General features: G+C 36.6%; 1 protein-coding gene across 2 annotated transcripts; it reads left to right on the forward strand.

Moving 5' to 3' along the window:
- The first annotated feature begins 128 nt into the window (after window positions 1-128).
- On the forward strand, window positions 129-16,479 carry LOC105381798 (calcium channel flower). 2 transcript variants are annotated; one of them, XM_038120751.2, is made up of 6 exons: window positions 129-218; window positions 298-418; window positions 3,439-3,646; window positions 14,041-14,151; window positions 15,149-15,270; window positions 16,073-16,209. In XM_038120751.2, exons 1-5 carry the CDS (start codon window positions 216-218, stop codon window positions 15,264-15,266), a joined length of 561 nt encoding a protein of 186 aa, XP_037976679.2. In that variant the 5' UTR covers window positions 129-215; the 3' UTR covers window positions 15,267-15,270; window positions 16,073-16,209. The 2 variants fall into 2 exon arrangements, with proteins under 2 accessions (XP_037976679.2, XP_011549901.3); XM_011551599.3 differs by lacking the exon at window positions 15,149-15,270 and having other exon boundaries at window positions 16,073-16,479.
- Window positions 16,480-22,042: the final 5,563 nt, after the last annotated feature.

Here is a 22,042-nt window from a genome sequence, read left to right on the forward strand (position 1 = left end):
CATTTAAACAAATAATAATTAAAACAAAAACAGTGCTAAAATTTTGAAACTTTTGCTTAAATTTCCGCTGAAACTTTGTAACTGATATGCAAACTGAAAACGAACGGGTCCTTATTCTATATTTCCATAGTCGTGTAATAAAAAACAGACGAATTTTAGAACTTGACAAGAAGTGACAGGGCACGGCAGTGAAGTGAATTGATTTTTCGCTAAAAATGGTAAAATATTCGTAATTTCTTCGTTTTTATAAAATAGAAAAGGTTCAAGGAAAGTTATAATGATTTGGTGTTCTTGCAGTCGCTCACCGACAAGATCTCAATGCTTATGGCCCGTCCGGGCGGCGACAACGTCCAGAAAGATGATGTGCCCTGGTGGATGAGATTCGCTGGTCGAGCTTTGGGAACAGTTGGCAGCGGCAGTAAGTTATATTCCTTATCAATTTAATACTAGAACATATTTAATGATTTCGTCGTTATAAAATTCATAGTTTGGTACTATTAGTAGATTTTTCTTATCTAATCTGAAGCGTCCTAAGTCTTGCTAAACAAATCTATTGTTGAATTTCCTGAATAAAGTTGGTCACGACTCATATTTATCTATTAAATGGACATTAATATACCTACTGCTATATAGACACATACCATATATCTACTAGTAAGCAATGGATAGCAGATGCATGCACAAGGCACCTACATTGATGTGCACTAATATTAGAAAAATATGTTTTTTTTCATACATAAAATTAAATTACTTTGCATACTTTAGTATTTAGTTAGTAAATTACTTACTTAGTCTTATATCTCTTTATTACGTGTACAGAAATACACACCCATATACCCATTCACTCTACCCCAAAAAAACAGTTACCCTAACCAGGGTGTCCACTATCTGGAAAGTCAGGGAAAAGTCAGGGAAGCTCTAGGTGGTCAGGGAAAGTCAGTGAAATTGATGGGCCACCTGGAAAGTCAGGGAAAAATGACCTATTTCTATCAAAATTGTTAGTACTTTCCTTTACTAGTAATACTTTTTTTTTACGTGAAACACATAAGTCATAAAATAAAATCTCGTTTAGTTTTGGAATATTTTTGACTGATCCTTACTATTATACTATAATAATTACTTATACAATTAAGTTTTTTTAAATCTACGTGATTTAATTAAATATGACAGTTGGAAAAAATAGTAGGAATTCTAAAAGATTAGCTAGATCCTAGACTCAGCTCGTATATACAGGGTGTTGCAAAAAGGGTATACTAAGCCGAAACCTACATGTGCAGCATGGTATATCTAAGCCCGAAACTGAAATCAGAATTTCAAAATTCGCGAAAAAAATTATTCATTTTCCATAGAAACTTTGTTGGTCATGTGACTTTTTTTACTATGGAGAATGTTTTTTTTTCGCGAATTTTGATTTTTATACCCTTTTTGAAACACCCTGAATACAGGTTGATGCAAAAGAGGGTGACTCATCTCACCATTCAAAACAAATTTAGTTTAAAGACTTAGAAGTTTGTGATAAAAACGTCATTTTGTTGGTGCAGACGCGCTGCAGCCGCGCTCATTAACTGACTTGGAAAAAAGGCGGAGGTTCTCAATTCGCTAATTATTTTTTACGTCAGCGAGATCGTATTAATCAATAATCTATTTTTTTTACTTATTTAGCAGAGCAAAAATTTAATCTATTTTGTACTACATGTTTAATCAAAGTTCATAAAACACAACTAAGTAACAACTTTGTCAGGCAGGAGAGAGCCATACAAAAAAATTGTTCTGTTTCAATTTCGGTTTCAATTTCTATTTTTATGGTAATCAGTCTAATTTTGGTCTGACTATTAAACTAGGCAGTATAGCAACTTGGACTTAGGAAGCAAGGCGCATGCGGATGATGTTTTTTTTTTCTTAAAATTTCAATACCCACACAACAAAAGTTGTTTAGAATGACCTCCTAAGAGGGAACCTCGAGAAATGGGTATTTAGGAAAACATTTGCTATCGTTTGTGCACTCAAGCCCCGGGGTTGCTATAGAGATGAATGTAGCTCGTGACAAACATTATTCACCAAGTAAATATCAACAATTCTTTTTGATGTTGATGTCAATCGTTTCAACATAATATATTCTAGACGGTAGGTTTCGCCGTTAAAAAATACATTGTTTTTGTTTAACAACGGCATGATTCGGCGCAGTTTTGATCACAAAAATTGCGTTGCTTGAGGTGCCTATAAGTTTGAATCTATAGAAAATTTAGAGAACAGAAATAACTATAAACCTAGTAATTTATTGTGTCGTTATATCCTAAAAAATCATGGAGATTGGATAATATTTAAAAGTAGAACAACGTTAGTGTGTGTTAAGTACTATACTTCCCAATTAATATATCATTTTTGCTGACCCTGTATACATATTTTACGCAGTCAAGTTATAATAAGTGTCAAACAAATGAATGTAAAACTTTGAAATCAAGATTTTGTCTTCAAATTACTTAAATTAGGTTTATATGTTGATATTTGGTCAGGGAAATTTTCTGAAACGGTCAGGGAAAGTCAGGGAAAAGTCAGGGAATTTTTTGGAGCATTCTGAGTGGACACCCTGCCTAACAGGTCTTAATTAATTTCTGAAAAAGCATTAAATGGCTCATACCTACTATATATTCATCTTGAGCCCAAAAGTTGTCCACAGCTGGACATAATCCTCTCCCAAGGAGCTCCACAACACAACCAGCCATGTGTCAAAGTCTAACCACCTTATAAATAGAAAAGTTACAGAACATTTTAGCTATTGAACTGTTTTGTCCCTCTCTATCAATGAAATAGGTTTGTATGTGAGAAAAGTATGTTTAGTCCCTGTAGGTCATTACGGGTAGGACACACTAATGAGCAAAGTAAAATAGGGGGTGTCATGTGATACCAACATTATAGAAATATGATTACAAATGGCAGATCATTAAACATGTTTGTCTTTTCTTCACTGCCCTATCAAACTGATGTCCAGTCCAGTGTTTATGAAGTAAACATTTACTTTGTTTTCAGTAGAAACAAAGCATGATAAAGCAGTGATTCTTTGTCACTTTGCCAGATAATTTAAATCAGCTTGTCATTGTGATGGGATTGAAGCACTGAAACTGTAGTGTAGTATACAGCCTTATCACTAAATTAAGCTCAGGTCTATACCAAGGACACAAAAATGGCTATCCATTCCTTATTTGTTCTCATTGTGATGTTCAGATTAGACCTTTTGTATACACCCTTATCACTAAATTAAGCTCAGGACTATACCAAGGACACAAGAATGGCTATCCATTCCTTATAGACAGGGAAAGATGACAGAGTTTTTAAATTTCCAATGTCCTGTTGCTCATAGCTCGCCATACTACACCATGTGTGCCTTCTGGCAATTTCCATTATTCTCCTCCCACTAACACTACAATCCTCTCATTCCAGTTGCAATCTTCCTCGGGCTGCTCAACTGCATGGGCATAGTCCTGCTGCAGGTGAGCTGCCTGATCGCGGGCATCTGGCAGATGCTGGCCGGGTTCATAGTGATCGTGTGTGAGGCGCCGTGCTGCTGCTTCTTCGTGGACTATGTGCAGGTGCTGTCCGACCGCATGGAGACCCGCCCTTACTGGAACAAGGCCGTGCTGTATGTTGGGTGAGTTGGTCTTCAAAGTAAAAAAATAAGCTTTATTCATTGTAAAATTTTATACATATTTAACATATTTTTTTACAAACTGCTCTCCAGTTGATAAAGGGCTATTTGTCTTCTTTCTTATTGTGTCTCAAACAAAAGAGCCAGACTAAGACTTGTCACTGTGGTGAAATGAGTGGCCACTCAGATTAGAATACTTCTTCTTCTTTCTATAATAAGAATACTTAATATTTCTTTTGTCATCAAAATAACAGATTAGCATTATATATTGCTGACTGCCTGTGCCTCAGTGTTCCTCATCTATTCACTTCAAAAAATAAAATTCAAACTTTATATGAATATGATTATGAATAAATTCGTCACCCACTGTTGGAGCATCCCACACTACATACATTTGCCTCCTGTTGTGTATTAAATAACTCGATTGTAACCTTTATATTCATAGTCTCGAGTTTGATGCCATATTTAGTATCAATCAAAGATACATAAATATGCTCTGAAATGTTTTATCAAGCTATAACGTTTACACAGCGACCAATGATGCGCAAAGCGGAACAGAAAATAGATCCCTGTTTTTACTGCTTTTTGTGGCTTATTATATGAATTGTTATAGCAAATAGAGGCAAAAAATATAAACAAAGAATGGCCGCAAAGGTGTATCTCGAGTTGTAATGAAAAGTTATTAGAGCGTGACGGAATAACGACCATATTTCAACCAGTTGCTATCTTCGTCGAATTTAGCAATATAATTTATTTAAATTATAATGTATTATATATATGTGCATTGTAATTTTACTTCCTTAGAATATTTTTTGGAAGTATTTACTTCTGTGACATGACATGGATCATAATTAATTGATCACAATCAGCATATTTCGATTTCTTTAGTTGGTGCTATGTTGATGACCATAATATAGGTACATCCTTACATATTTTAATAGGAATAGGTATAGGGGCATGCCGACGCTAGATCAACAATAATTAAATAAATGTATCCCGACTAGGAGATTAGGAATCGAACCTGAAACTTTATTCTGCACAGTCTTTGTTCAATAATAAACAAAATAACAAGAAACCTAAGGCTAATGTAGTAGGCAATACCACACAAATATCTACGGAAATATACATTAAACATGAGTAAATGACAAATGATACTTTATATAAGTTAACAATGGTGGTGCCGCTTATTTCATTTGACATCTACTGATGCATAATATACACAGTTTAGTGACCTGATAACTGCCGAGATCAAGGCTACGTACTGTTATACCGGATAATTAAAAAGCCTTTTTAAAAAAAAGGATTATTTAATTAACACTAAAATACAATGATTAAGAACACTTGGTAATACACTTGGAATTAATAGGAATGAAAGGATCTGTCGGCAACCGCGCGAGTTGAAGGATGAAAGCAGACTGAAGGGAAGAAAGTATGGCGTCTATTGCCTGTATGTGAGAGGGCTGACTGGGATGTCAAGGAGTGCTAACACAGCATTAAGGTTAGCACATCCCGGGTATAACACCTCCCCCTTTAAGAGGAGACTTTGGGGTTGGAACAAAGTCTCTGTAGGGCAAAGGATATGTGGATCTAAACTTTGGTTCTTAGTGGAGCTGCTGAACTGCTAGGATAGGTCTGTATGTCTGTCAGTTCTATTTCAGGGGTGTGTTCCTTAAGGGTAGTAGGTTGTGGAGGTGATATGTTTATAATTTTAAATGGAAGAAGGCGGTTGCTGCCAGATTTACACATAGTAAACACAACATAAACAATGACAATAATAGTAAAAATAAAACTTAAAATACTAAGAATAGAATAATGTGTGCCATATTTTAAGATATGTGGGGTTTGTAATTGTTCCAAAGATTTTATTGTGTTTAAAAGAGAATCCATTTTTACTTTATTATTTGAATTTAAATCATCTAAATCTATGTCAATGAGGGCAACATGGGACACATTAGCACTTAAATTTCTTAATCTAATGACATTACAGCAAGTGGCATTAGTAATATCAAAGTCAGGGAAATTATTAATAGGGGAAGTTACATTTAAAAAGTTATACTTGGGTATCAATGTGGTACTTTTACAATATCCAATGCAATCTTTAGAAATAGTTATTATTCCTGTGCCTAATATGTGTTTTTCATATAATTTTGAATTACGACAGTCAATAGTAATTTTATTGGGTTCCGATTGTATATAAATCCACCTATTGTTAGATAACGGTTTCCAAATGTCCACTTTACCAACAACAATTTTTGATTCGCACTGTGGTGGTTTTTCACTGATCACTTTTGCTAATAATTCACTTTCACAAGTAAACTTCGCGTCGGTGGAATACACGTTTTCAATGTCACATATAAGATTATTGGAATCTACGAATTTACAAATGTCCAGGTTGTCGAATGTACAGTATTGAGATTTGTCTTTGGTCATTGCTATATATTTACTACTAGGTATAATAAGACTGAATGAGTCAGGTTGATTCGGGATATGTGGTGTTGGAAGCGCAAGACTATGAAACAATACATATTCTTTAGTATTTACCAGTGGCACTTGTAAGATGAATATAATCTTATTACTAACATAATAACTACTTAATTTAGATATATTAAAAATAAGATACATTGAATTAACATTAAGAGACACAGGTAGCTCAAGGTCATTAGGTAGGTGTCTATAATTATCGGCAAGTTCTCTGTATAATTGGCTTGGTGTAATTATTGATGGGTGTAAGGTATTTCGATTACTAAATAAAATTCCATTAACTACGTCTTCTACTTGAAATGACAGTGTAAGTATGGCAGTTTCTATGTAACTGATAATTTCGTAAACATGACTGAAAACTATTAATCCACTTGTTATTTGACTGAAATTTTGTATTGTCAATGAGAATTTGTCGATAGCTATGTTTAATCTAATTTCGTTATCTTTAATTTTACACAGTGTGTTATTATAAGAAGTCAAAACAGAGGATGTAACGAGTATATTTTGTTTCATTAGTGAAGTCAGTTGTTGTTGGTTGTTTTGTAGTGATTGAATGGCTGCCTCGTACATTAGGCCATCAGTCTCGTCTAATGTTCCAAATATTTGTTTTGCTATTGTTCCTATACCTCCTATCCAGGCGTTGCGTCTATTTCTATTATCTATAAGATGTGATATGGAAGAGAACTCTCTTTTCATATCTATAAATCGAGCTATTAAAGGTCGCAACAGATTACTACAGTCTACATAAATGTCAGTCATGTTTGTTTGGTTACACAAGTAATTTGTAGTATCCAGAGCATTACCAATATTTTTTATATGTGGGGCAAAGTGTGAAATGTCTATTGGAATCAATATTTTAAGTTGTGCATTATTAATTTTGAGGTTCCCTATATAGTCAAAATAGAGGCCCGGACTCGAAGTGATCGGCTGGATATAACTTGGATCGGGTTGACCTTGGGCTGAGCTGCAAACAATAACAGTAATAGTAAAGATAGGTAAGTACTACTATCTTAAGCTTAAACTAAAATATTCAAAACTTAATTCTAATTTATTTATGTATGTACCCACAAATAATACTAACACTTAATTAACTATATTTACAGGTTTAACTCAACGTTGGCTAGTTTTACTTCGTCGTAATGGTGTTTAACATGACGACGATTGATTAGCAAGGTAAGTGTGTTGTTTCCATTTATTTTAATGACCTTGTAAGGTCCTTTCCATTGTGGAGAGAGTCCTTTCCTCATACGAAGGTGATTTTTAAGGTAGACATAGTCACCTGTTTTATATTTTACTGGCCGAGTATGGGTGTCATAATAGGTTTTAGACGATTCTTTAGATTTCCTCATTAAATCTAGGGCTTTTTCGCGGGAGTATTTCAGTCTATTCTGTAGCATGCGAACATAGTCGGGGTATGTTGCGCCTGTACAGTCCTCGTATATGGAATTAGGTAGAGATGGTTTACAGCCAAACAGTAGCTCGAAAGGAGAAAAGTGTGTTGTTGAATGGACAGTTGTATTGTAGGTGAGCATGGCTGTGTAAACATAACGAGGCCAGTTTGTCTGCTCTTCATTAACGAAGGATCTTAGATACTCCTTAAGAGTAGAGTGACTTCTTTCTAAGGCACCTTGGGTTTGTGGATGATATGGAGAAGACCAAAGGTTTTTAATTTTAAGGAATTCGCAGGTTTTCTTAAATAGTTCTGATGTGAAATTGGTTCCTTGGTCAGTTAAGATGGTTTTGGGAATTCCAAAAATGGATATGTAGTGGAGCAGACATTCGCTGGTCTCTTCTGCAGTAGTACTGCGAATGGGATAAGCCGATGAGAATTTAGTTAGATCGTCCTGGATGGTTAGAATATATTTTAATTTAGCTGGTCCAGCTTCAGGGAGTGGTCCGACGATATCTAACGATATACGTTGGCATGGCTCAGTAGAACTACTGGTTATCTGCATTGGGGCTCTGTTGATTTGTCTGAGGGCTTTATTAGTCTGACACTGGGGACATTTTTTTACATAGTTCTCGATATCACCGCGCATGTTTTTCCAGTAAAATTTCTCTTGTATTCTACGAAGCATGCGGGTGCTGCCAAGATGGCCTGCAATTGGGATTTCGTGATTTTCTCTTAGTATCTTGGGAATTTCCGATAACGCAGGGTAAATTATTTTGTCCTTATATATGTTTATATCAATACCCATGTTATGGAATAGGTATAGGTACATATTGTAGATTTTGATAAATTGGTGTACATCGAAGGGGTTTTTGAAGTCGGTTATGGCTATTTCCGATATAGGGCTTTCATTAGCTGAGTTTGAAAATTCGTTTCGTAATGATTTCAGACATTTATAAATATCCTCATAACATGACTTATCAAAGTGATGTACTTTGAAGAATAACAGGTAGTATAATTTATTTTCATTTTCAAATGAAATGAAAGAATTGAGCACTCTTTCTTTATTCAAAATTTCGGGATCTGGAATGATTCCCAATATTTCTTGGATGAACGGGTTTGATTCGTCAAGGTCAATAGAAGTAGGAATAACGATTATTTTTTGTTTTGCTTTAGTGATCTTTTCATTGTGTTCTATGATTTTGGTATTAAGCTGTATATCTTTGTTTGCTATGGATTTCAAGAACGTCGAGTACGGATGATCGGGCAAGTCTGATTGATTATTCGTAGGTGACGGTGTTGGCATTACGATAGGTTGGTCATCAGCCCCAACGGAAGGTGGGTTTACTTCTATTGTTGGGATATCATCGGGAGGATCAGCAGTAGAAGGTAAGTATGGTTCGGGGTTTATTTCAGGTAGTGGTACTAAGTCTTCACCTAGATTAAGGGGACTCAGATCGTCGAGGTTGAAGGACGGTGGAGAGGTTAATAAGTCCATAAGGTCAATGTCGCCAAGTACAGGGTCTTGGTTCTCGTTAGAACCGGATTCTAGAGGTTGTTCTGGCTGGACTGGGTTAACAGGAAACCGGGACAACGCGTCAGCGTTGGTATTTATTTTTCCTTTTTTATAGCGGATATCGTACTCGAACTCTTCGAGTTTGAGACGCCAGCGGATGAGACGTGAGCCGGGGTCTTTACATTTGAATAACCACTCTAGCGGTTTGTGGTCTGTTATGACCGTGAAACTGTTTCCATATAGGTAGGGTCTAAACACCTTCGTCCCGTAGATTACAGCAAGGCACTCTTTTTCTGTCACGCTATAATTACATTCAGCTTTATTAAGTGTGCGTGACGCATAAGCAATGGGGCGGTCTTGTCCTATAGGACCTTGGGATAGTATAGCCGATATGGCGTAGTTTGAAGCATCACATGTCAATAGGAAAGGTTGGGTAAAATCTGGGTACGCCAGTATTGGCGCGGAAATAAGTTTTGTTTTGAGAGATTCGAAAGCAAGTTGTTGATCATTTTGCCACTTGAATGGAACATCCTTTTTCAGGAGGGAAGTTAAAGGTTTGGCTAATTTTGAAAAGTCCGGAATGAACCTTCTATAATATGATACAAGGCCTAGAAAGGACTTGATGTCTTTTGGGGAATTCGGAATAGGATATTCTGAAACGGCTTTTATCTTTTCAGGATTAGGTTTTACTCCATGTTCACCTATGATATGCCCTAAATAGGCTACTTCGGTCCGAAGGAATTCGCATTTTCCTGGTTGCAGTTTGAGATTGAAATTACGGAGTCTTTCAAATACTGATTTCAGATTATTAATGTGGGAATTTAAATCGTGTGAATACACGACGATATCGTCTAAATAAACAAAACAACGGGTGCCTTGTAGGCCGGAAAGACAGGTGTTCATTAATTTTTGGAAGGTGGAAGGTGCGTTTTTGAGGCCAAATGGCATTCTATTGAATTGGAAGTGTCCTTGAGGGACAGAAAAAGCAGTTTTCGGAGCATCGGCTTTATTGATTAAGATTTGATGGAAACCGGAAGTGAGATCTAGTGTGGAGAAATATTTACTGTTTCCCAGTTGATCGAGGATTTCTGAGATTTGAGGTATAGGGTAAGTCTCACCAATGGTAATGTCATTTAGTTTCCTGTAATCAATGACAATACGCCACTTACGCTGACCTTGGGAATCTAGCTTTTTAGGTACAATCCAGATAGGAGAGCTCCAAGGCGAAGATGATGGTTCTATAATGTTTTGGTCTAGCATTTTACCTATCTGAGATTCAACTTCTTTCTTGTGGCACTCCGGGAATCTATAGGATTTGGTATGAATGGGGATGTCACTATTTGTTTTGATTTGATGGTCAAGAGCGGATGTAAAGGTTAAGTGATCTTCTGGCAAGTAGAAAATATCAGAGTACATAGAACAAAGTTCTATAAGAGCTTCTTTCTCTTCGAGATTTAAATGGTCGATTGTGAGCGCGTTTACGACCTTTTCGGTACGTTCAGATGTTGACTGAGTCCTTGAGGTTGATAGGATGGTAACCGAGTCCATAGGCTCGACTTTAAGGGTTAAATTTGTTTTAATATTACTAAATGACTCCGATATATTGGCTACGGTAACGTTGGCGCGATTGTTATCTTTAATCTTAACAATGCAATTTGATATTAAGAGGTTCTCATTAAGGTGTTGGTCCAATATAAGGCCTTCTTTAAGGTCGGTTTTCTTAACTGAAACTTCAATTACAGCTTCTGTACGAGGAGGAATAACATAAAAGGGTTCCGAAAAATGTAATTTTATATCGTTTTTCCCAATTCTCAAAGTATCTCTTGTGTAATCTATTTTACAACCTAGAGCTGTTAGGAAATCTGATCCTATTATACCATCGTAAGGTAAGTTAATGTTCTTTATGATGTGGAATTTAAATGGTGTGGTCTTTTTATCATGGATTTTTAACTTAAGTTGGAAATGGCCATCCGTTTCAATGGTTTCATCTCCAGGATCAACACCTTTAATTTTAATTTGTTCTGTTATAATTTTAGGATATTGGGCAATGCTGGATTGTTTTAATAAACACACTGCGGAACCTGAATCTACTAAAAGAGATAACGGTATGTCTGAGACTTGTGATTCGAGAAGAACATGTGGAAGTAGTCGTTTTGTTGTGTCTATGTTTACTTCATAAACTTGGTTAGGTTTACTTTCTGGGTATTCTTGACGAGTTGAAGTATTTTCAGGAACTGGACTGAGTGGGTAAGTACCACTTTGGGTTTGTGTGATACATTTATTTTTAAATGAATTGTTAGATAGGGCGCTTATTTGGGGCTGGTTACCCGTGTGGTCCCTGGATTCATTGGATAGGGCGCTTATTTGGGGCTGGTTACCCGTGTGGTCCCTGGATTCAATTAATTGGGCACTTATTTGGGGCTGGTTACCCGTGTGGTCCCTGGGTTCATTGGATAGGGTGCTTATTTGGGGCTGGTTACCCGTGTGGTCCCTGGATTTATTAGGTTTTATCAGTTCAGTGGATGATTGATGTGAATGGATTGTGTCGACTTTTGGATTTAGTCTCGCGCGACACCTTTCCGAGACATTTATTCGTTTAAAGGTTCAGGATGATGAGAAGCGTCGACCTCGTCGTAACCGGCTTCATCATCGGGCTGTTCGATAAAGTTTACGCGTGGTTTGTAAGTCGCGTTCTGAGATGATTTAAAACGGTTATTATTATATTCGCGTTTCTTACACATCGAAATGTCGTGGTCGCTGGCTTTGCAGTAGCGGCAAAATGTGTCGTTCGCCTTTTGCTGTGGAGGAGAATTAAAGTTCCTAGGAAACCTGTTAAAGTTGCTCGTGCTGGGCGGTCCTTGTGCTGTAGGGCGGAAGGATGTGGAAGCTTTTGGTTTAGGATAATTATAACCACTGTTACTGTTCGCAGTCTTGCCGTCGGATTGTGGGCGCCTGTAAAGTGTTAATTGAATTCGTTCCTCTGAGATTGCGAAGTTAACAGCTTCGTTTAATGTTTTCGGGGATTTACATCTCACGATATTTGAGATTCGGGGGTGGAGGCCCATGAGGAAATGATGGAGGGCGAGATCCTCCATTGCAGCGATACGGCCAGGTAACTCTTTTACTTTGGAATTATTTAATGATATTTCCGTTAGAAGTTGAGACAAGTGGGTTTCTATGCGAAGTGCATAGACACTTACATTTTCCTGCGGGCCTTGCCTGCTCTCTTGTAGGTCTGTTAGAAGGTGGGAGTAATGTTTCCTTTCACTAAATTGAGTTTTCAAGAACTCTTTGAGTTGATCCCACGAATTAAAATCTTTAATAGAGCAGGCAACCTCCGCTTTCCCATTTAATTGGCTGAGAATGAATTTAAACAATATTGGCTTTTGTTGGTCACTGGCAAGGTTTATGGCATTGTCACAATTGACAAGGAATGAGTTGAGTGTTTCTCTGTTGCCATCGTATGGTTTGACGAACTTGAATAGGGTACCGAAGTCTAATTCTTGAGACATCGTGGCTGTAGTTTTCCGCGTAGTACGAGGAGAACCTTGGGCTGACTTCACTAATGACGATGATTCACCTGTATTTTGTACTGGTTCAGTCAATTCAATATTTAATTTATCTCCTTCTATTTTTGCCAACTTTGGCATACCTACTGAATTACAAAATAGAAATAATCTGAAGGAGATATTAATATTATTTTATGATATTAATCTAAATTGGTTCACTTAAATTGCCAACTGGACCCTAACTTATAGTCTAAACAATGACCAAAGACTTACAGGACGGGAACTGTGTGGGCGAGAGCGAGCAACACGGCGATAGCGACGGCCGGGAACATTCCAGCGGGCGAGATAAGAAGTGTACTTATCGCGTCGACTTGCAGCGGGCGTCGGGTAGATTAAGTTGAGATGAATTCACGATGATGTAGATATAACAGGATAGAGCAGGATACGATGGGCGCCAGGATATGACAGGCACCGACACGATGTAAGGATGTGAAGAGGGAGTAGCTGCATCCAAGTAGCAGCTTATCTTCAATAGGGCGAGATGTCCTTTCCAGGATCGAGGATTGTTCGTAGATTAACTTTAAGTTTAGATTCACGAGAGTTTTGTTTCACTTAGCACTTAGCACTTAAGTTTGAGTAGGAATCCGGAGCGAGTCTGCGGCGCGGTACCGGGCACTGGGGATTTCCGGATCCCACCGCTGCCACCAAAATGTTATACCGGATAATTAAAAAGCCTTTTTAAAAAAAAGGATTATTTAATTAACACTAAAATACAATGATTAAGAACACTTGGTAATACACTTGGAATTAATAGGAATGAAAGGATCTGTCGGCAACCGCGCGAGTTGAAGGATGAAAGCAGACTGAAGGGAAGAAAGTATGGCGTCTATTGCCTGTATGTGAGAGGGCTGACTGGGATGTCAAGGAGTGCTAACACAGCATTAAGGTTAGCACATCCCGGGTATAACAGTACGTACACGTACACGTTTTACACTCATATACATAATTCATTGAGTCAAGATGATACATTTCTACTTGAACTGGGCAAACAATACAAGATCGAATATTCTACTTTATATCAAATCAATTCAACTACATAAGACTAGAGGTACAATGGCAGACGGGAGGAGGCTCAATTTTGCAAAATCGTGCACGCGATATTGTTAAATAGAAAGAAAGAAAATATACTTAATTAAATCTTATCTTACAATTTAACTTAATCTAAACTTATTAATAGGGCAACACCTTAGTGGGTATACACACACGTATTCCTACAGCTATAAGTACACAAGACTATTTATGACTTATGACAGCCATACTGCTACGGCCCGTGGCAACTAGTGCCCTTCAACTTCCATACAATATAAATCCCAAAGTGTATTACGATTTAGATTTTCTTGTGTTCGTATTTACCGTGATTACCAAATAAGCAGGGGTGGAATAAGCGAGGCCCTACTGCATTAAATTCTTCTATATATATATTTTGTCTACCTACCCGCAGGCTGGCGCTGCCTCCGTTCTTCCTGTGCTTCCTCAGCATGAGCACGTGGTTCGGCAGCGGCCTGATCTTCGCCACCGGCATCGTCTACGGCATGATGGCGCTCGGCAAGAAGTAAGTCTGTCCTGCTCTCACTAACGTAACGCTCTCACGCGCGAAGGAGAAGCAAGAGCAGTGTGGGGAATCGGTGCATGTCAGATAAATTTGGACCTATACTTTGTAGTATGAGTCCTACGACGTTTGATTGACAGATCCAGGCATAACCTGATAAAATGTATGGCTTTGACAGCTTTCATAGGGCTCATGCTAATTCACAAATTGTAATAATTTTGATTGGTCATTAAATATTCCATATTCCATAAGGTTCAAAATTTTCTGACATTGCACAACTATAATAAGGGATTTATTTTATTAACATTGTGTCATTTTTACGTGTGCCGTGTTGTCCTAACCGGGAACATAAGTTTGTTATTTTGATTAATAATAACAATAATGACGCATAAGCGATACAAACGTAACCTATTATCATGCGTCTAAGATTAATTAGTCATTCATGTGATTACAATGGGTTCTCCCATTATCGTTTTATCGAAACCTTGTTTGTATCGTTTACGCTGCTATGCTGTTTTCTATGTTATTGTGACTAATCAATTTAATCATAACCAATCGGACAAAAACTTCGTAAACTGTACTGTTGCAAGGATCAAATTCAGTACATATAAACATTACATACCTATTTCATAGAGGAGGATATTTTTATGGACCTCCGTCAAAAGGCAAAAAAGAAGATTAATTTTTTCCCTAGTGTTTCTCAAAGCTTTTATTATGATCCTTGTTTCGCAACAACCTTTAACTGTGTGATATTGTCGTGCCTTTAACATAACTATAGCAGTCTCAATATAATAGGCCGTATGTGACAGTTTTCAAATTAAACCACCAGTCTATCAACGACTACGTTGATACTAATTTAAATACTATGGTATCCTACGCTCCTTTCACTGGTATTACTGGTAGGTACGGAAATTTCTTGGGGTCCGTTCATTTTTACTCTTAATTTCAAAAGTCCCGCTGTCAAATACGGCGTTTTACATTGGCACCTGTGACTACCAAGGGGCACGCGCGACGACATGGCGGCCATGGCGGGCGCGGGCACGCCGCCGGCGCCGCAGCCGCAGGGCGACCACAGCGTCACTCTCATGGAGGACCCCGACGTGTGGCGCCCCAACTAAGGAGGTCATTGCGAAGCGTAGAATAAGGACTCGGTCACCTGACTCCTTAGTCTATGGAGGTTTAAACCATAGAGGTTGATGGTGAAACGTGTTGCGTAGGAGTGAGGTGGTCATTGCTTGCTTTAAGATTTTTTTGAAGCATAAAAATCTTTTATGGTTTGTTAAAGTTGTGAAAACTATTTTATTGCTTTGTATTCGTATATCGTTATTTCTGTTACATACAATCACTTATTTGTTACTAGGTGTTTTAAGAAACAGTCAAGCTTTTTATTTTTTATTAAAATGATCACCTCTGTAGAGCTATAGTGTACTCATAGATATTTCAGGCTATGGATTTGTATTTTTTGTTGGGGCAGGTCTTTTCGTAAGCTAGTTGCATGTGTTTTAGTTAGGTAGTTTTCCAGTAGGTATCAGGTTCGCCGTTTTTTGTTTTTTTTTGTAGCTCACGATGCTGATGCATGTTTTATTTTTTGCACAGGTTTATTTTATATATTTTTGTATTACTTATCTGAAAATGTTATCTAAAGCTTGGTGCATTACACAAGGCTATATTTTTAAAGTACGTATTTATAATTCTATATTTATGTGTTAAGTATTTAATTCCAGCACATATTACCATATTAGCACCGGTAATGCAGCATGCTTCACTCTTAGTTTGTAATTGTATCGATTCTAGACTATTAACTAGCCTATATTATCCAACTAAGGAGTCGCTAACTGAGGCTGCTTATAGTTATGAACGTAAAGTCTAGAATCGATCGCGCGCGCAATTTTAAATTCAAAAACTAACCTAATTTATCTAACAGGGGATCAATGGATGACATGCGGACATCGGCGGCGAACCTCGAAGCTGGCCTACCACCAACCACGGCGCCCCGAGCCAACCTAGTCCCCAACGAACAGCCAACCAGCTTCACCGGCGTGCCGCGGACATAGCCAATAACACGCGCGGAGTGAAACAATAGCCAATTGCGTGGCGCGCGTGCCGGGCGGTTGACCAATCGCATCGATTTTATCGTTCCATGGGTCTTCTGCTAGCCTATGTGTTCCTAGTACCAGACGGTTTTGTAAGTGTACGTTTTTGTTGAGTTCTTGGTAGGTATGTTTCTGATTCATTTATATAATATCTGATGAACAGTTTTCCGAGTTACTTTAAAAATGCTTAATATTTTTGAATTCAACATAATCATGATGGATTTAGCATTTGTGGTAATTACGAGGGCGATACCGAAATGATCAGGAATAGAAAAAAGTACAAAGATATCATAATATTATTTACTTTTATTGTTTTTCAAAGTAGTCTCCGTGACATTCAATGCACTTTTTCATTCGATTAAACCAATCATTGAAACAGTAATTCCAGTCTGAAGTGGATACTGTCAAAACAGCTGATTTGTAAGCTTCGACCGCCTCTTCTGGGCCGCTAAACCGTTGACCACGTAGCATATCTTTAATTCTTGGGAATGTAAAATAATCATTGGGGCTCAGATCAGGGCTATACGGAGGATGGTCCATCAACTCCACGTTTTCCATATTTAAAAACGTTCTTGTTTTGCGAGCGGTATGAGAGCTTGCATTATCGTGGTGAAGGATTATACGACGATTCGGGTTAGTTTTACGAAGTTCTCTTACGACTTCCGGCAAACAAACTGTTGTGTACCAATCAGCAGTAACCGTCCTTTGTTCTTGTAATGGAATCGTAGCCACATGGCCAGTTTTCGATACAAACGAAGCGACCATTTTTTTCGACACGCTGCGTGAGCGAATAACTTTTGTTGGCTTGACCTCACCTTCGAAGACCCAAACTGCCGATTGATGTTTTCTTTCGGGCTCATATGAATAAATCCACGATTCATCACCAGAGACGATATTGTAGACAGCATTTGAACTGCCTCCATTGAACCGTTGCAGAGCAGATCGACACCAATTAACACGAGCCGACTTTTGTTCCTCGGTCAAACGGTGGGGCACCCAGCGCGAAACTAACTTCTTGACACCCAGTTCTTCATGTAAAATGGTTTGAATGGCTGTCATACCAATGCTGAGAGAAGCCCGAATCTGCTCGTATGTCACATGTCTATCTTCTTTTATTAACTGGCGTACAGCATCGATGTTATCTTGTGTTACCGCTGTTTTTGGCCGACCAGTAGAAGGGACTGTGGTAAGAGAGGAACGTCCACGGCGAAACTCAGAATACCAACGATATATAGTCGTTTTACTTGGTGCTTCAAGTTTATAAATAGAAACAAGCTCGGCGAGACATTGTTCTTGAGATAAACCTCGACGAAAGTTGTGAAAAATTATTGCACGGAAATGTTCCCGCGTAAGCTCCATTTTTTACACCGACTTGTCAAATTCAAATGGTCAATACTCTTTTATTTTTTACTTTTTTTAAAATTCGAAAATGGAATTATGTTTGAAAAAACACTACATTTGATACACCAAAAAGGTTTCACTCTAATTTATTCCTAAGTATTCTATTCCCGATCTTTTCGGTGTAGCCCTCGTATGGCAGGTTAGGTTTCTGATTTCTACTATAAAAACTGTTCATATTATTATAATATTATCATAAAAGTAGCATTTAAATATTTCCAAACGTAGGATAGAAATTCACATATCTTCCGCAAAATGTTTATCAGTCACTCAAATCCCTGGTACTATGGACACTATAATATAAATATTAGATATAATATTATGTTGAGTTGAACTGAGAAGATGACCACATAAAGAGTAGGTGGAGATTTTGAACCTAATACCTATCTACTTAGGGTCCGAGTTATTTATTTTTTATAATACTAAACACGACAATGAACTCCATACACAAACTTGTCCTCCAAATTTATAAGGTTTTTGTTTGTTTTAAATCAATTAATGACCAATGGTTGTTAGTTGATTGAAGATATATTTTTCGGTCCTTGATGCAAGTATTTGAAATTCTAGAAGCAACTCATCAGGTCTTTATTATTGCCATGTTCTTGCATGGCTGTTTTGTTATACAAGTTTTTACTTATAAATACTTTTAATAATGTCTTTAATTTGACTTTTATTATACATCAACATGAATAAGGCATTGGGGCTAAGCAAGAAGCTGATAACTCTACCTCTACTTCTTTGGTTGAGAGCCACGGTGCTGCCATCTACCATCTTTTTCCAAATCAAGTTTTATTATTTTTATTTGACCATATCAAATTTTATTATGTGACTAGTATGTAATGTAATAGATAATCACTGCAAGGTTTCTCTGTATGTGCGGTTTATCCACGATTCAATACACTTCATGTCGTAGATTGTTTGTCGGAACAGGGGTATCGCCACAGAAACTCGCCGCGTGACCGAGCTATAGCGGACCAATCAAAAAGCTAACATTGTCCAAGTCTTGTATTCACCTATTCCAGCCTGACAAAACGACATCATACCTCAAAAAATACATCTTCAAACATTTTAGGCTATAAACTCCCACCACAATATAGGCTGGAATTTAGTGCAAGATTATGTACAATCTGTCAGATTGCTAGATTACGGCATAGATGAGGGTCGCTGAGGCGGTATCACTTGTGTTGTTTACATCAGTAAATGATTCTATCCTTTATAAGGAATAAATAATTGCTAATGTAGTCGTGTTATAAAGTAGAGGTGTTCTTGTAGTTAGCGAAAATTTCCTTGACATTGATGTAATATGTTTTTTTTAAATATTTTTATATTATCATCAGTTAATACCTTCCGTGTAGGATAAATATTTTGTGATATGAGTCAGTTGTAGAGGTTCCGTATTAGTAGGCGTATGCTTAAATCATTGCTCACAAGTTACTTTTAACGTGTATTATTAATTAAAACATCCTATGTAAAAGACTTTGGAAACAAAACATTCCAAAATTTTATAATAATTATAAAAAGTCTTCTAAATTTATTTTTCGATACATTTTCTAACATATATTTTGTTACTTGTCTGTTCCACATCACCCAACGTGAACGTTAAGTATACAAAAAAAAACAGTGCAATCCTTTAACAGAAGGTTATCCTTTTCCACGGTTCTCCTGTATATATTATTAAGCTAATTAATTTAAGCCTCAAAACATTTTTGCAGCAATGTCAATTGTTACTCCTGTGTGTATCATGTTTGTTTTGTATACAAAATTGAGAAATGGCCACTAGGCGCGTGCTGACTCGCTCTATCGCAATATAACTAAGCGAGAAAGTATGCTACCAATTGTTAATATACTTCTAAAAATACATGTAAAAATTCTAGTGATGTGTATTTTTTAGATATAACATTGTAAGACGTAACTTACTATAGCAATGTACCTAATACCTATTTAGTTTAGTTAATACGAAGCGATGCCCAACGTTTGGGGCTACGTTTGTACAACGTACGTAATATATAATATAATTTTGTACCTACGTCAAATTATATCTAAACTCTAAATTGCGCAGATATTATTAAAAAGGTTCGGGATTAAATTATTATGAACATAAGTATTACATGAATTTTGAAAGTAAATGTGAGTTTCCACACCTACTATTTGAAAGTTTATCAATGGACATATTCGAAAATATCAATGTTACTGTAAGGATATTTTTGTAAAAATAACTTGTATGAAAAGGGCTTGATAGCAAATATATTATCGCATGAAAGACCCTAGTCCTTAGGTAATGTTTTTTTTTTATATAGGTTAATCTTTCTCGAGCATGTGTGACTGAGCGTGTATGTCGGGTCAGAATGCAGTCATCTTAAATCAGCATGATTTCATTGGCTGGCAATGCTGAACGCTACTTTCTGATTGGTCGATTGCCAAATTAGTTATATTCTATTCCATAATGCCAAGTGCACGACCATCTGAAATATCAGACAAATTTTACTTGTAAATCCATCATTATTTTATTTGCCTGACTTACGTCCATTTTTTTTGTATAATACTATTAGCTAATAATGCATTATCAACACTAGTGACTGATTATAATTATTTATTTTTTACTAGAGCTTCCTAAATTAATTTTCCATTGAATATTTATTAGAATAATGTACCTATACATATACCACATCAATCTATTATTATTATTGTATGTATAGTGAGTTGTTGTCGGTTTATTCTCACAGCTGTTAGCATGCATGACTATGTGTAAGTATCCACCTCTACCAATTTGTTTTGTTTTAATTTCATTCCCAGTGAACATACAAGTTTCAGGATGTAACTATATAACTGAGGTGGATTCTTCTATTATTTTCAGCGGATCGGTTCGGACTAACAACTGTCACTATTATTATATTCCACATTCTGTTGTCTTGATTGAGGCTGTTAATATGTTATTACCTTAGTAGTAAACCAAATGGGATAATTATCATGTTTCACAGTTTATGTGTAAGTACATATAGTCAGCAAAAGATTATAAATACTAAAAAAAAAATATCCCGACGAATTGAGAACCTCTTCCTTTTTTTGAAGTCGGTTAAAAACAACTCATTTATCTTTCACCTGTGACTTTTAGGATCAATCTGTTTGCACTGGGGGTGGATATGTCTCTTGTTGACTGTACCAACTCATCATGTACTAAAACCTCATGTTTCGAGTAACTTTATTATTATTATTACACATAGATGAAATAGAATTGAAACCTGCACTTGTGGTAGTTACTGCCATGAAATAAATTGTTAACAGCATGATATAAATAGTTGTATAGTGTAGGTAGTTAAAAGTTGTTTCACGTGGATCTATGTTACTGTTTAGGAAGGCATATCTGTAATAAATGTGTGTATATTGAACAAATAGTTTTTTTATTTATTTTTCTTACCCATATAAGTTATCAATCAGCTAATTCTCTGACATAGTGGTAGCAAATATAGGTCTTTAAATATAGGATTTTAAAAAACACTGTAGATATAATACATTTAGATGTTTGACTCTTATACATAATATTTATTTTGTAGATAGCATAGCTTATGTGAAAGTGATGACTAGACAAGTGAAACACTTCAAATTTTAACTTAGGCACATACTAGAGTTATAGCCAATAGATATTAATGTTGGATGTTGGTGTGGATTAGTAGACTTCATAATTTATTATTTCTTGCTTAATTTATTGTTTCTCATTTGAGTAAATCTAGCTAAGTTACTACTTAAGTTACCAAGTCCAGCTCAACAACATTTCATCCAATCACAGATCCTTGAATAATCAAGGAATCCATACTCTAGTTCTTCTTACCTTGACTTTCTCGGTTGAGAAACTGGCAGTATGCCTCGGATTATTTAAATATTAAGCATTTACAAAATCTATCTTCATACAAATCAATCACACTTCACATTTGTATCTTATTGGTAGATCATCTGTTATATGTATATAGAAGTTATAAATCAATAATGTACATACTTAACAATGACACTTTTATTATACAGCAGCATCTTGTATCATCATGTAGTCTCAGTCATTATTCACAAAAATTGCAGCCTCCATACCTGAAACATAAAAACATTTCAATTCATGAAATCAATTAGGTATAAAAACTAGCAGGTGGCCCCAACTACTTTAGATTACTTATATTCCCTAAGAAATTACATGTAAGACAGGTAAGCATCAACCTTTCGGCATTATACGCAACTAACACATTGCTAATCAGTATAGAAATGCAAACAAGTGCATCCACTGCATCATTTGGTCCGATACATATCACACCAATAGGTGGACACTTAGCTTTAATGACCTAACCACAAGAATGAATGCAAAAATGTGTGCTGTACCTGCACTATGACTTCTGTTTGTAAATGGCACCAGTGATGGTCCC

The sequence above is a fragment of the Plutella xylostella genome, chromosome 4 (genome assembly GCF_932276165.1).
Source record: "Plutella xylostella chromosome 4, ilPluXylo3.1, whole genome shotgun sequence".
In the NCBI taxonomy this organism is placed as follows: Eukaryota; Metazoa; Arthropoda; class Insecta; order Lepidoptera; family Plutellidae; genus Plutella; species Plutella xylostella.